The following is a 12,329-nucleotide window of genomic DNA, read 5'->3' as shown; positions in this document are numbered from 1 at the left end:
ATACTCAATGTCTTTTACAAATATTTAATCACCAGCAGTCCTGTACAATGGGTAAATAACTAGTCTGGCAGAAGGAAAATAAAGCAGAGATTTGAAATTCTACCCAAGGACACTGAAGGAGGATGTGACGCAATCAAACCAGCACCTTAGCTCAGGATCTTCTAAAAGTTACTATCCGCTCATACCAGATACACACTGCTTAATCACTGAAGCAAGATACAAGCTGAGATACTAAGCAAATACTTTCTTAACTCTCCCCCATGTTTACAGCCTTTAAAGCAGCACAAGAGTATTCCAAGTACAGACAGTAAAAGAAGAGTGAGGGTGTATCTTCATACTCCAGATCATTACAGGTAGGACATCCACTTACAAATTAACCAGAATCACGCTAGGTTTGCACTGCCTCACCATGCAGGCAGGTAAATATCTAGGCAGTGTTAACACGCAAGGATGTGGCATTAGAGAAGTACAGGAGCTTAATTACAGACCATGGCAAAGTCTTGGCTCAGCTGTCAGCGTCTTGTTTTACTTTCAGTAAGACTCCACCCAGCCCGGCACTAGTAATGAAAGCCCACACCTCTAGTCCAGCTTTGTGTACTTCCCAGAAATTTTTTTTGGAATAGTTTTTCTCCTCACACAGTCCAAGGACTCACCCTCCTTTACTCCAGACACCTTGTTTTTCCATTTCCTCACCTGTGTTCTGCTTCCAATGAGTGAGAGAGGTTTTCCCCCTCCTCTGGCAAAGGAAGAGAAAGGCCATTTTGATGGCAATTCTCTTCCCAGTTTTCCTTTGGTTCTGGTGTGCTGTTGCTCTCCATCTAAAGAAAAAAAAAAAGAAGCAAAGTGTGTACAGACCATGCTGACAGCACAGTTTGAAGTTCAAGCTTCTGCTCTTGGGGGTAAATCAAAGCCTTTTCACCTCAAGTCAGTGCTTTCAACAGAGCCTGGGCTGACAGTGGTTTAAAAGCAACTTCTACCTACCTGTGACAAGACAACACGATATGTATGTCACTTGGTAGACTGCACTTTGATGTAAAGGGAGTAAGTGTTGGCATTACACAGCCGTAATCAGTGGCTTCAGAAAGAGAATACCAAGAAAACCCCTCTCTTAAAGATGTCCTTTACATACACATTAAAACACAGACTTCCACATTCAGGGTTCTGGTCCAAGCCTGAGGCTTAAGCCACTATCCTGCACTTTTTACAAGCACTGAATTCAGCTTTCCTATGAACGCAGTTTGACAAGGAAGTTTGAAAGGAAACTAAGACTTTAAAACATGGAATTGTTCAACCCCTGAGAGAATCCTTGCAAGACTCTAGATTAACTTCTCTATCTTCTCCTTCCCTTCCACCTCATTTATTACTTACCCTTTTGAAACCAACATTTCATCATGTTACGTATCTCCTCTCACCACAGTGCTGTGCGCTACCTCTGCTAACATGCGTATCAGACCAATGGAAGTCATTCGTTTGCTCCACCACAGACTGAATTATATACGCTGCTTTTTTTCAGTACCCAACTCTTTAAATACATCATGATCATATATGTATGAGGAGAGAAGGGGGAGGACAGGTGGACAACACGGGACAGGGGAGCAGTGATCTTACATCATCCAGCTTGTCGCATTCTCTGTTCTCTGTTATCTCCCCATTCCTATCATCTTTCAGTGCCTTCAGGAATTCGCTCTTTTTATCGGTGGTGCGGCGCATCAGTTTTGTCAAGCGCGAAGAGCAGATCTCGATGGGAGGGGTGGTGCTGGAAGGACTCTAGACAAAGAAGGAAGAATACAGAGACTTTAAACTGTACTGCTACAAAGACGAGGCCCTCTTCAGGGTCTGTACCTTCAAATGCTCATCAGCTCCTGGACTAGCTCTTAAACCCTTAAGAAATCTAATTTCAAATGCTCATCAAAATACTGAATGGCGGTGTGTACCCACTTCTTCCCTTACCAGCATGTTCCCACCTATCACTACCAGCTCTAATTTCTTCTTCCTCTAGGTGTCAATTCATGTGGCCATGAATACATTTATTTTGTTCCTTGGCAACGTAACTCTCTCAAGTAATGCTGGAGGCTACAGCAGAATATGGAGGCAAAAAACTTTTTGCAGGACTCATCCCACAAAATTAAAAAAATCGGGGAGATTAGACTCAGTTCAAATTTGTGTCTTAAGCCATTCTGGCTGCCTCTACTCTGAAATTAAGCTTCGGGGTGGTAATCTCTTTTCAGGGAGTGGTACATCTTCAACCAACTGGATGTGAAACAGGTAGCCACAGCCTTCGTATCCTCTCCTGGTGAGCATGCTGCTGATTCTTGCCTACGAACACTCACAACCCAGATAATTCTGTGCCTAGCCAGTCACAGACAGCCCTTGACCCTGTGGTAAATCTGCTCAGCTGAATTCCTGAACCCAAGGTAACCTCCCACGCTCTTCAACAGTGCTTTGCTTTCTTAATTTCCATCTTTGAACCAGGCATAAGGCACAACAGTTTGCACATAAGCAGTGCCTCAGCCATGACAGTACAATTAAAACACTGCTAACCAAGATGAATTTCAATTTAATGTTTCGTCATTTTGAGTGGACATGGGAAAGAAATCTAAAAACATGTTGTGTGAAAGTTCCCAATATATACAGACCTTGTATCTGGCTACTCTAAGATGAGGAATTCAGCCACTTGTATAAATACCTGCCTGACCCAGAATCTTGCATGCAAAGCTATTCTTTTTCTTCACTTGCTTTGGTTATCTTTTTCTCAATACAAAAGCAGAGTTCAATTTCCTAAAGCATGTAGCTTCCCCTCCTGCCTTTTTTTAATTAAAAAAACAAAACAGAAAACAAAAAACTAGGGTGGGAGAGTTGCAAATTCAGGCTCTTCAAAATAAACCTTCTTTACAAAGTGATTTTATCATACCACATAGTGCTCTAAGCAAAGATTAAGGGAACTAAAATATTTAGCATAGCAAAAACAGGCAGCAACTGCTGCTTATGCTTCTCATGCCTATTTCACATGAAACACCGGCATGCAATAATGCCTGTGAGGTAAGTGTGTGCTGAAAGTAATGCCTTATGGTGAACACTTCTCAGCTAGCCTTTTCAGACTTTGCCTCATTCAACACCGTCATGCGCAAATCAGCAATTGTACAAGACATAAATGTCTTAATATTAGGATGAAAAGCTGGCATAGTACTTAAAAATTAAAGCTTTAACCTTGGTAATTAGTTTGACTGTAAGCAACACAAAGTAACCATCGACAAAGGAGACTTAGAACTAGATGTCTCCTGGTAATTTGGAATACTCTGCTAAAACCACTTGAGCTTTTTGGTAGAAGTAGCCTTTTTACCAGTACTATACAGAACTGCCATGGTCCTGTGCTTCCATACTGCATGTCCCCGACATATTCAATGAAAAAAATGTATTCTAAGTGTTCAAAGTTATTCAATGACATTTTTCTACTAACTTTTGTGGAATTTCAAGCTCCAGAACAGCATTTTGCATACAAGCTAAAAAATGAACCACAGAAATGCTGGCCAAAACACGTCAAGTCCCACTTACTGCTGAAGTGTTAAGAAATTTACATTCAGAAATTTTCTCCACACTTCATACCAAAAGTGGAGGTAAGTCAGCGTTAACCTCAGCAGATCACCTCCTACCAGCGTTAAAAACAGACACCTAGATGAAGACGTAGACATGTTGAATCCCTTCAAAGCTCACTGCTTATATCTGTTGTTCTACAGAAAGTAAGGCAGATCCTTCTCCTCCACTTTCTTTTCCCATATGGGAATCAGTTTACCATACGCTTCACATCTGTTCTTGGTATCTGCACTCCAATAGCACACCAAATCTACATATGTTTAGCTATGCAACACTAGTCAAATTTTTTTTAATTTCTTTTTTAAATCTGAGGGGGAGTCCTAATACATTTGGACAAACACCAATGGCATTGTCTTTACATCCTGGTAAACCACATTTTTCTTTTAGTGTATCAGAGATGTCACAGGAGGTACTAAGAACACACAAGGCAAGTCATTATTCAGGGCTACAAAGCTAGGTAGCACATGCAGGAAGGACCTTACGTTTAAGCTATAGTAGGTGACAGTGATAAAGTTCCCATCATATCCCCAGACCCAATCCCTTACCTCTTTGGGAGATGTAAGGACTGAGCCACTTGCCAGTACCGCTGGTTTGGTTACAGACACTGGACTGGTAAAGGCAGAGTCACGGCTGGAGGAAAGCGAGCCTGGTTTATGTTCATTTCTGTTGGCTTTCCATGGACTTGGCTATATTGAAAAGAACACAAAATATACAGAAAACAATAAATGGTAAAGCACTAGAGTGGGTTGCTTGCAAGCAGTAAAACAAACATTGTATTGACTGAAATTGCCTGTTGTATGGATTTTTTTTCCTCCCTCTACAAGAACTTTCTCAAAAAGTTTACTCCTAAATCCATTAGTTTTTTCCTGTCATCTTCTGTTTTGCCCAAGCCACACACGATTCTGCTTCACAGGCACCACCCTTTAATAAAACACTGTTAGAGCTCATGGAGAAAATCTAGTGTTGCTCTTCATCAGTTGGAATCACCACCAAGTGATGCAATGCATCTTGGAGCTACACACAGATGGGAAGTAAAAGATCCCAATTAAATTCACATTTCATATGGGAACACTGTGTGCCACACAGAAAGGGTTTGCATCATCTGACAGGAGCTCCTCCCATGCAAGGAAGAAACATCAAGGAATGTTTCTATCCAGACTGAGGATGCCAATTATTTACTTCCTAGGGCTCTGAAAGTGTCCATCACTGCACCGATTGAGGGGAAAAAAGAAAAGCAGGCAGTTCACCCTTCTAGTAGGTGCATGAGCACCTATCGTTTTGGTCTGGATACTCTCTGAAGTATCCCTTCAGATACAATGGTGATTTGTTGAAAAGCGAAGACTTCAAGATAACTTGTTACTCAGTATGTTATTGACGGACCTCTCATCAACGAAGAACAAACACTGAAGTGACAGTCTTCACTACAAGGATTCTAACAAGAGGTTTGTATCAAGTAGCATGAGAAATATACCTGTCAGGGCATTAAAGCATACTGGTCCCTTTGAACCGATAGATTTCTGAAGTAAATTTCAAGTCATAGCAAATTAACTAATGCACAGTGGGATTAAGTTAAATCTGAGAGTAATTGGATTTTGTATTCTGTGAACAATGAAAGCAGAAGTCATTATTTCAGTATGTTCTCTCACATTAATAGGCTTCTACTCCAACTTAATATTGCCTGGTAGCACAATTAGAGTGGAGAATTACTTTGACAAGGACTTTTCCTCTGCATATGCACATCGTTGCACTTGTTTAGGTACCTAACTCTTGGCTGCTAGTTGTTATTCTCCCACCGTCCACAAAGTGGCAGCTTAGACAAATTTAACGACAGACTACGGTTACTTTCTGAGAGACCACTAGACTGAAGCACAACAGTTACAGATGAGAATCAAAAGGAATCATTTGCAGATTATGCCCTTCACGCATTGCTCAGCTGTGAGGAATTATCCTTATCTAAAGAAAGAAACAAAAACATATTTCATTCAGTTTGCCTGTGGCAGCTTTCCAATACTGGTGACATGGTCAAAGGGAGTGTTTTGATCCCCCTATCACGTTATGCACTACAAATTCCACACAACTTTCTGGAGCCTTCAGAAAAATGCATCCTACCATCCCTGCTTCATGTTTGTACCTTTCAAAAAGGCATCATTCATGCACATAGTTTTTCTAAGGGCATGCTGATCTCCCACCTTTCGCTCTATTAATGGTCACGATTCATTAACAAAAGAGCTGCTGATGAGACAGATAATTCTTAATTATTGCAGTCCTCACCGATGAGGAGCACCATGCTGCCCCTGTAATCACAGCACCATGTCAATACAAACCTACTTAAAAATGACTAAATATGCATTTATATTACAGTTAACATGACCGTGATCTCTTGGGAGCTCCCATATATTCCAAGTCTATACCTTCTCCACTAGGCCTATAGCTTTTCATGTGTTAACAGTGCTGTCACACCTGAATGAATCCAAGTGTAATCCAGGCGTAGTAACTGGTTCAGTACAGAATATCCTTCACTGAAAGGCGACAGCTACCACTACATATTGCCATAATTCCAGTTTATATATAGATACATAATCTAGAATGCAAGTGAAAACTATGTAAAACAAGACTAAAAAAAAACAACACACAACCAAAACAAACAACCCTGTATTTTGACATAAACCGAACTTCCATACCACAGTCACAAGGCTGTCTCAAAAAGCCTGATCGTATTTTTCAAGTTATCTATAAAAATGAGAAGGTTTATTTCAACCGTGAGCACAGATAATATCCCGAGTTATTCTATCTGTGACTATCTTTGGACACAACAGCAGCTAAGACAGAAAAGCCGTGTGCACTCCTTTTCACTACAATACTATTTGCTTTGAAGCAGAGAGACAATCTGATGGCTTGGACAAACTGTATCTTTGTCTTTTTGTTTCAAACAGGAATCAAAACATCCAGGCTAAAAATAGCTAAGACTGTATTACACATATCAACCAAGCTGTACAAACACAAATAAAAGCCGCATTAGACTCACTGCACAACAGCTCCATCTTATTTAGCTATTCTAACCAAGTACGTACCTAGACTGAAATACTTAATGGGTTGATTCAGTGAACAGAAAACTCTTACTAATAACCCTTTATAATAGGCCAATTTATCCCATATCATCTAGAAAGGGACCAGTTTTCAAAGTAAACTTCTGTATTAGCTTATTAGATAATCATTTTAATTATTAAGGTTTTTCCTGCAGTTGGCAGAATTTGGTCTGAATCAAGAAAAACTTACAAAGTGGAAAGAAGCTCTAAACTTGCTTTCTCATAGAAAAAGTTCGGTTAAACTCTCTCACTTTGCTTTTATCTTTGAAGTGTGTAGAACTATTCTACTCTTATCACAGAATTTTCTGTTGGAATGCAGCAGCCAGCATTAGCAATTAACAAATTTTAGCGAGATTGTTCTTTAAAAAGGTGTGCAAATACTCTTGAATATTTGCATAACTTTTTAAAGAACAGTTTCACTAATAATTTTAACTTCTAAAATACCTGAACTATCAACACACTCTTGCAGTGAAAGAAAGCACGAAATCGATTACTCTTCCAGGTTGTCTTTAAGGCTCATAAACTGCAGAATGCTACAATCTAATCTGATCTTAACTTCAATTGTGTTTTAAACACAAACTATTGTAACCCAATAAATATTTTTTAAGGTAGTCATGTGAGCAATTCAAGCACACCTCAGTACACATTCTTATTCTCTAGTGTTGCTTATTTTTGTCCAATTACGATATGGATTTGTCTAATGTATCAGAACACCGCACACTAAGCCAGACACCAGTATAGCCAGAACAGAGATTAGTTCTCTACGTGGACAAAACCAAATGATACTTTTAAACAGGGAAAAACTACTGTAGTAATAAACAGGCCTCTAATGTAAAGGCGACTACCCTAGAGACTACTATATTCCAACTCTTATTTAGATGGTTTATTCTGATATCAAGGGAGAGGCTTCTCCCTCGTTCACTAACTTGGTTGGAAACCCCCGTACCTTGGAAGGAGGAGCTGCAGGTTTAGGAACCAGATTTTTGTAGACACTTGGGACAATGGTGGTGGCTTTGTTGCCATTTGCCAGGTGAGAAACGGGTGATGTAAATGCAGCTGAGAAGGCAGCAGCAGGATCCTCTTTTGAAACCTTTTTGATGACCAGCATCTTGGTAGGTTGCTTGGCACTAGGGGGGTTTTCTGTAAAAACAAAACAGGAAAGATTCTGAAATACAAATGTTCTGTTCCATAACAGGTTCAGTGCACTGCTCCAGCTTCTCCCCTCTAAACCTTAGAAACTACATGTGTCTAATTCCGAGATTGCTATCAGCTGTTCTTTTGTTTCAGCTTTGAGCAGAAAGATAAGGATGTCAAAGTCCATTTTTTTTCCTCTGTTTAACCACAACAGCTCCCTTGACTCTGCAGGGAAAAACCTACAGTGACATCAGCTAACAGCCTTCTACCATACTACAGAAATCAGGACAGATGAGAGCAGTTCTTTGAGCAACCATGGATCAGTTGTTAATTCACTAACAGAGAAATATTTTGCATAATTTATACCATAGAAGATGCAGTGTTTTTGCAAAGAACCACAATTAATATTTCTCACCAACACGTTTTCAGGAGCACAGTAATTTAAGTATTAGCATAAACACCTAAAAAATCCACAAATGCCAGTTATTTTTTGAGCAGAACAGCAAGTACCTGACAAACTTGTTCTATGACCAGATTGCATTCCTTTCACAAGTATTCTTTTTGTTTGTTTCTTTCTGGTATTTTTATTATTTACAGTGCTTAACCCCACTGATCTAATTACATTCTAATTAGAGATTAACAAATCTACATTTAGTTGATGGAACTGTAAAGTCATTTCCCCCCCCCCCTTTTTTTTTTAAGGCATAGATTCCCATATCATATCACAATCAAAAGCAAACCAGTTCTGAGTTTAAAGCAAATAAATCTAATCCACCGAATAACAACAATTTTGTTGTTTTTCTAATATGAAGATCTCAACTCAGGAACTGATGTCTAGTTCACTCAAATCTGCTCCACCCTTCAAGCAATGCCTGCATGAAATTGTAACTGCAGTAAGACACGAAGCAAATGCAGAAAACTGACATTGCTACCACAAGCATTTTTTTTTGTGACAAGTACAGGTTTCAAGCAGACAAAAAGGCCAAGAGATTAGTAACAATTGTGGGAGGAAAACAACAAAGGAGAGGTAGCTGCAACTTGTCTGCTTAAGACTTGGAGATCTTCTCTGAGCAAAAAGCTAGCATTTAAAAATTATTTACAGTTAATAATAGTTTTTATATAGGTATTTACAGTTAATAATACTTGCAACTTGCTGCTTCAGCATGAGCATTCCATACAGCAATGTAAACACCTTTACCTACCCCATACTCCAGACGGTGTCCCTAAAGGTTTGTTCTGGCTGTTGTGTCTTCCAGCTTCTGGATTCAAAGATGGCTAGAAAAAAAAAAACAACAAAAAAACAATGCAATTGAGCATATTCATTCATAACAAAAAAGATTCTGTATTAGTGTAACATGCTCCTAGGAAACCACAGTATAGGTAGATTTCTCTGAACATCATCTGAATTAGAACAAGAGAGTGCTCTGTCACAAGACATCTAAAAATCTCAAGTTCTTATTCTCCTTGGCTTCTGTTGGAAATACAGCAGAACTATCAGCGAGTTTATAATAGGCCCTTCAGTCTTCTACTATGCAATAAACAGATTCCACAAACTTACACACCCATAAAAGATTTAGGTATTTGATTGGCAGCTCAAAAAATAAAACAGAATCCACATCATCAGTATATGGAATATCTAGTCTCATTCCCCCCCCCCCTTTTTTTTACAGTAATTCTACATTAACAGTTCAACCAACAAAAGAACTACACTAGGCTCCTTATATTAAGGAATAATGAAAAAATCAAGTCACATATTTATAGACAAAAAAGCTAAATATAAGTTAAGTTTCAGAGTCCATTTTCCAGGGCAATACTGCACGCAGGCTCAGTGTTTTCCACAGACTTACCTTTGATTCAGTATCGGAACTCAGTGGAGCAACTAAGTACATGTCCCAAGCTCAAAGCAGAGTACAGAAAATCCAACCATTCAAAGAAAAGTGATCCTGATTAGCTATTCCTCTTCCCCCATCCCAAATAACTTCAGTTCAAAATAAAGTCATCTTTTTCCTCTTTTTAATGAATTCTTCATATGTTAGTTACTATGACTACCACATAAGTCTCTAATAATGAGTTTCTGAAATAGTAGGCATTCCTGTTCTATACGAGTTCGGAAAAAAATGTTACACCATAGCATAAATTACTGCCTCAGACCCCAGAAATTCCTCTGTTTCAGTGCTTCATTTTTCAGTTACAGGTCAGTTTGATAGCAGTGGTGCTCACAGTACAGGAGAACTTAGAACAACAGCCTGTTTTGCAGACCTTTCAGGAAAAGTGTTCCCATTTTGTTGGCCATGAGGCCCTAACAGCTACATCCTTAACCACAGAAAACAGTTTCTCCACTATGGCAAAGACAATACAAGAGTTATTTAGCAAAGGTTGCTACCAGACAGTATAGGTGTATGATATCACCTTTAAAAAAAAGTGTGGGGATGGGGGAAGTAATTAGTAATTAGAGAAGACACAGCAATGTAGCTGGGAAAAGGGATTTATAGGCACTAGAAAAGAGAACAAAGGAGGAGCACCTAGAAGAACGATTTAGGCTAAGACAGACTACAGCAGCACGGTCGCTATCATTACAATAGCTTTCTACATTTCAACAGGCTTTTGACAGTCTGTAGAACCAGCTTATAGAAATCCTGAATTAGAGTATTCTTGAGAAATCAGATCAACAGTAATCTACATGTAAGCTTAATCACTGCTCTCCAGGTGTTAACCAACCACTGAGGCAGGCTACCACTCCCACAGCAGAAGCAGCCGAACAAGAGCATGCAATTACTCCCCATGCACTCCGCTGAAAAACCCAGCAGTTTAAATCAAACTGGCTTCTGTAGCAATTTAAGTGGAATCACCAGATTCTGGCCTGAAGCAGCTGTTTTCACTCATATTTCACTCCAACTCCTAACCTTCCGAACAGAAGTGGCAACATTAAAATGCCATGATAATTTCAGCTTTAAACAGCCTTCCAGAAATAAAAGCTGAGTAAGAGAGCAAAAAGCTGAAGATGATACACACAAGTGTGCACACTGTCACCAGAACTCTCAGTACTGGAGACAGCAATGGCTTTAGCACTGAAGATTAAGTCAGAGGAATCACATTAAGTGGAGGGACTGAGTTACCAGTACTTTACAGATAACATCAACTTTATTACAATGGTCAATAAGAGCCTGGAGAAAGTGAGAAACAAGATGCACAAAACAAAATGCATCATCTGCTAAGAATAAGATCTTTGTCAAAAGGGAGAAAAAAATAACTAAATTGGAAAAAAAGTAGAACTGTTGCTTACATCCTAAAGCATGAATATTAAGAAATGCATGTGGTAAGAATAAAAGCCCTAAGTCTGAGTACAGTTTAGCAAAGTTGTGAAAACTAAAGATGTTCCAGTAAAAATAGAGCCAGGATAAATGAGACTATTGTAACTGACAATACCAGGTAAATCGGAATACTGGAGAAAGAAGAAGATGGCTGATGAACTGTAGATATCAATGGAAGAAATGGCTGAAGAAACACTGATCCATAGATTTACAGAGATAAGAAAAAAATTCTGACAAGAAAATACTATTCCAGATGACTCAAGACAGATGATTGCAAAGGTCTGGGCACATGTCATGAAAGCTTGGGGTGGTTATCATGTACACTGACAGGTACCAGAATGCAGAAGAAAGGAACAGCAGTCAGAGTGAAGATACACTGAATAGATGTACTTCGGAGCAAAAAAGGCTTTGTAAGCAAAGCCACAAAGGAAATACAGCTACTGTTCTTGTTGCAGATCAAACTGTCACCTTCAGAGTGTCACCTTTTGAGCACTGAAGATCTGACTTGTGAGGTACAATGCTGTCTTCAGTTAATAATCATTTGGCAAAATATAACAACATGCCAAAACCCATAATCCAACAAGGTCATCAAGTCTCCAGGACTCTGGGTATCAATTAGCATCCTGCAAGCACTGGAATCATTGTTAAAATCTGTACTGATCTGAAACATGGAATGGAATGCAACTCTAGATCCTTGCCACCTATCAACGCTAATAAAAATGAGATCTGAAAAGCTACTTCTCACAGCTGCCACTTCTAGTGAGAAGCTACACACTTACAAAGTCTTCTTCCTCAAATTGTAACTGCTCTTTGTCTTCCTTCTTCTCTTCCCTGGCTTCAACAGGCAGCTTTTCTTGAAAGGCGGAACTTTTCCGAGAATGGAAGTTGCCATTCCAGTGGCGATGAACTCCAGTTCCTCCTCCACCACGCTGGTTCACACCATCATGGCCCCGTGAGGGACCATGCCAGCCAGGCTGACTGCCAGAAAGCCCAACATGAGCTCCTTTAGAAACACCAGAATCTACAGAATCATGGCGGAGAAGGGACGGCTGATGCCAGCAGTCTAAACAAAAGGAGATAAGTATGCAAATAAAAAAACGTCAACACTGCATGCAGAATACTGGAAATAACAGGCTGTTTTTCTTGTTACATCAGTGATTACTAAGTAACTACGAGGCCAAACTTAATAAACCGTGTGATTATCTCA

The 12,329-nt window shown here is 39.5% G+C and overlaps 1 protein-coding gene across 2 annotated transcripts in view; it reads right to left on the bottom strand.

Annotated features, from left to right (window-relative positions):
• Positions 1 to 12,329, bottom strand: part of GPBP1L1 (GC-rich promoter binding protein 1 like 1) — a 33,786-nt gene that overhangs the window by 1,886 nt on the left and 19,571 nt on the right. For both annotated transcript variants that reach the window (XM_080602246.1, XM_080602245.1), the window contains exons 5-10: positions 11,902 to 12,185; positions 9,014 to 9,086; positions 7,624 to 7,817; positions 4,137 to 4,277; positions 1,609 to 1,767; positions 694 to 818 (exon numbers count right to left, since the gene is read on the bottom strand). In XM_080602246.1, coding sequence (XP_080458372.1) covers positions 694 to 818; positions 1,609 to 1,767; positions 4,137 to 4,277; positions 7,624 to 7,817; positions 9,014 to 9,086; positions 11,902 to 12,185 — 976 coding nt within the window. The remainder of the gene's footprint in view (positions 1 to 693; positions 819 to 1,608; positions 1,768 to 4,136; positions 4,278 to 7,623; positions 7,818 to 9,013; positions 9,087 to 11,901; positions 12,186 to 12,329) is intronic.

The sequence above is a fragment of the Anser brachyrhynchus genome (assembly GCF_964034855.1).
Source record: "Anser brachyrhynchus genome assembly, chromosome: 8".
Classification (NCBI taxonomy): Eukaryota; Metazoa; Chordata; class Aves; order Anseriformes; family Anatidae; genus Anser; species Anser brachyrhynchus.
Note: the sequence above shows the minus strand (reverse complement) of the source record. Positions and strands in the feature narration are given on the sequence as shown.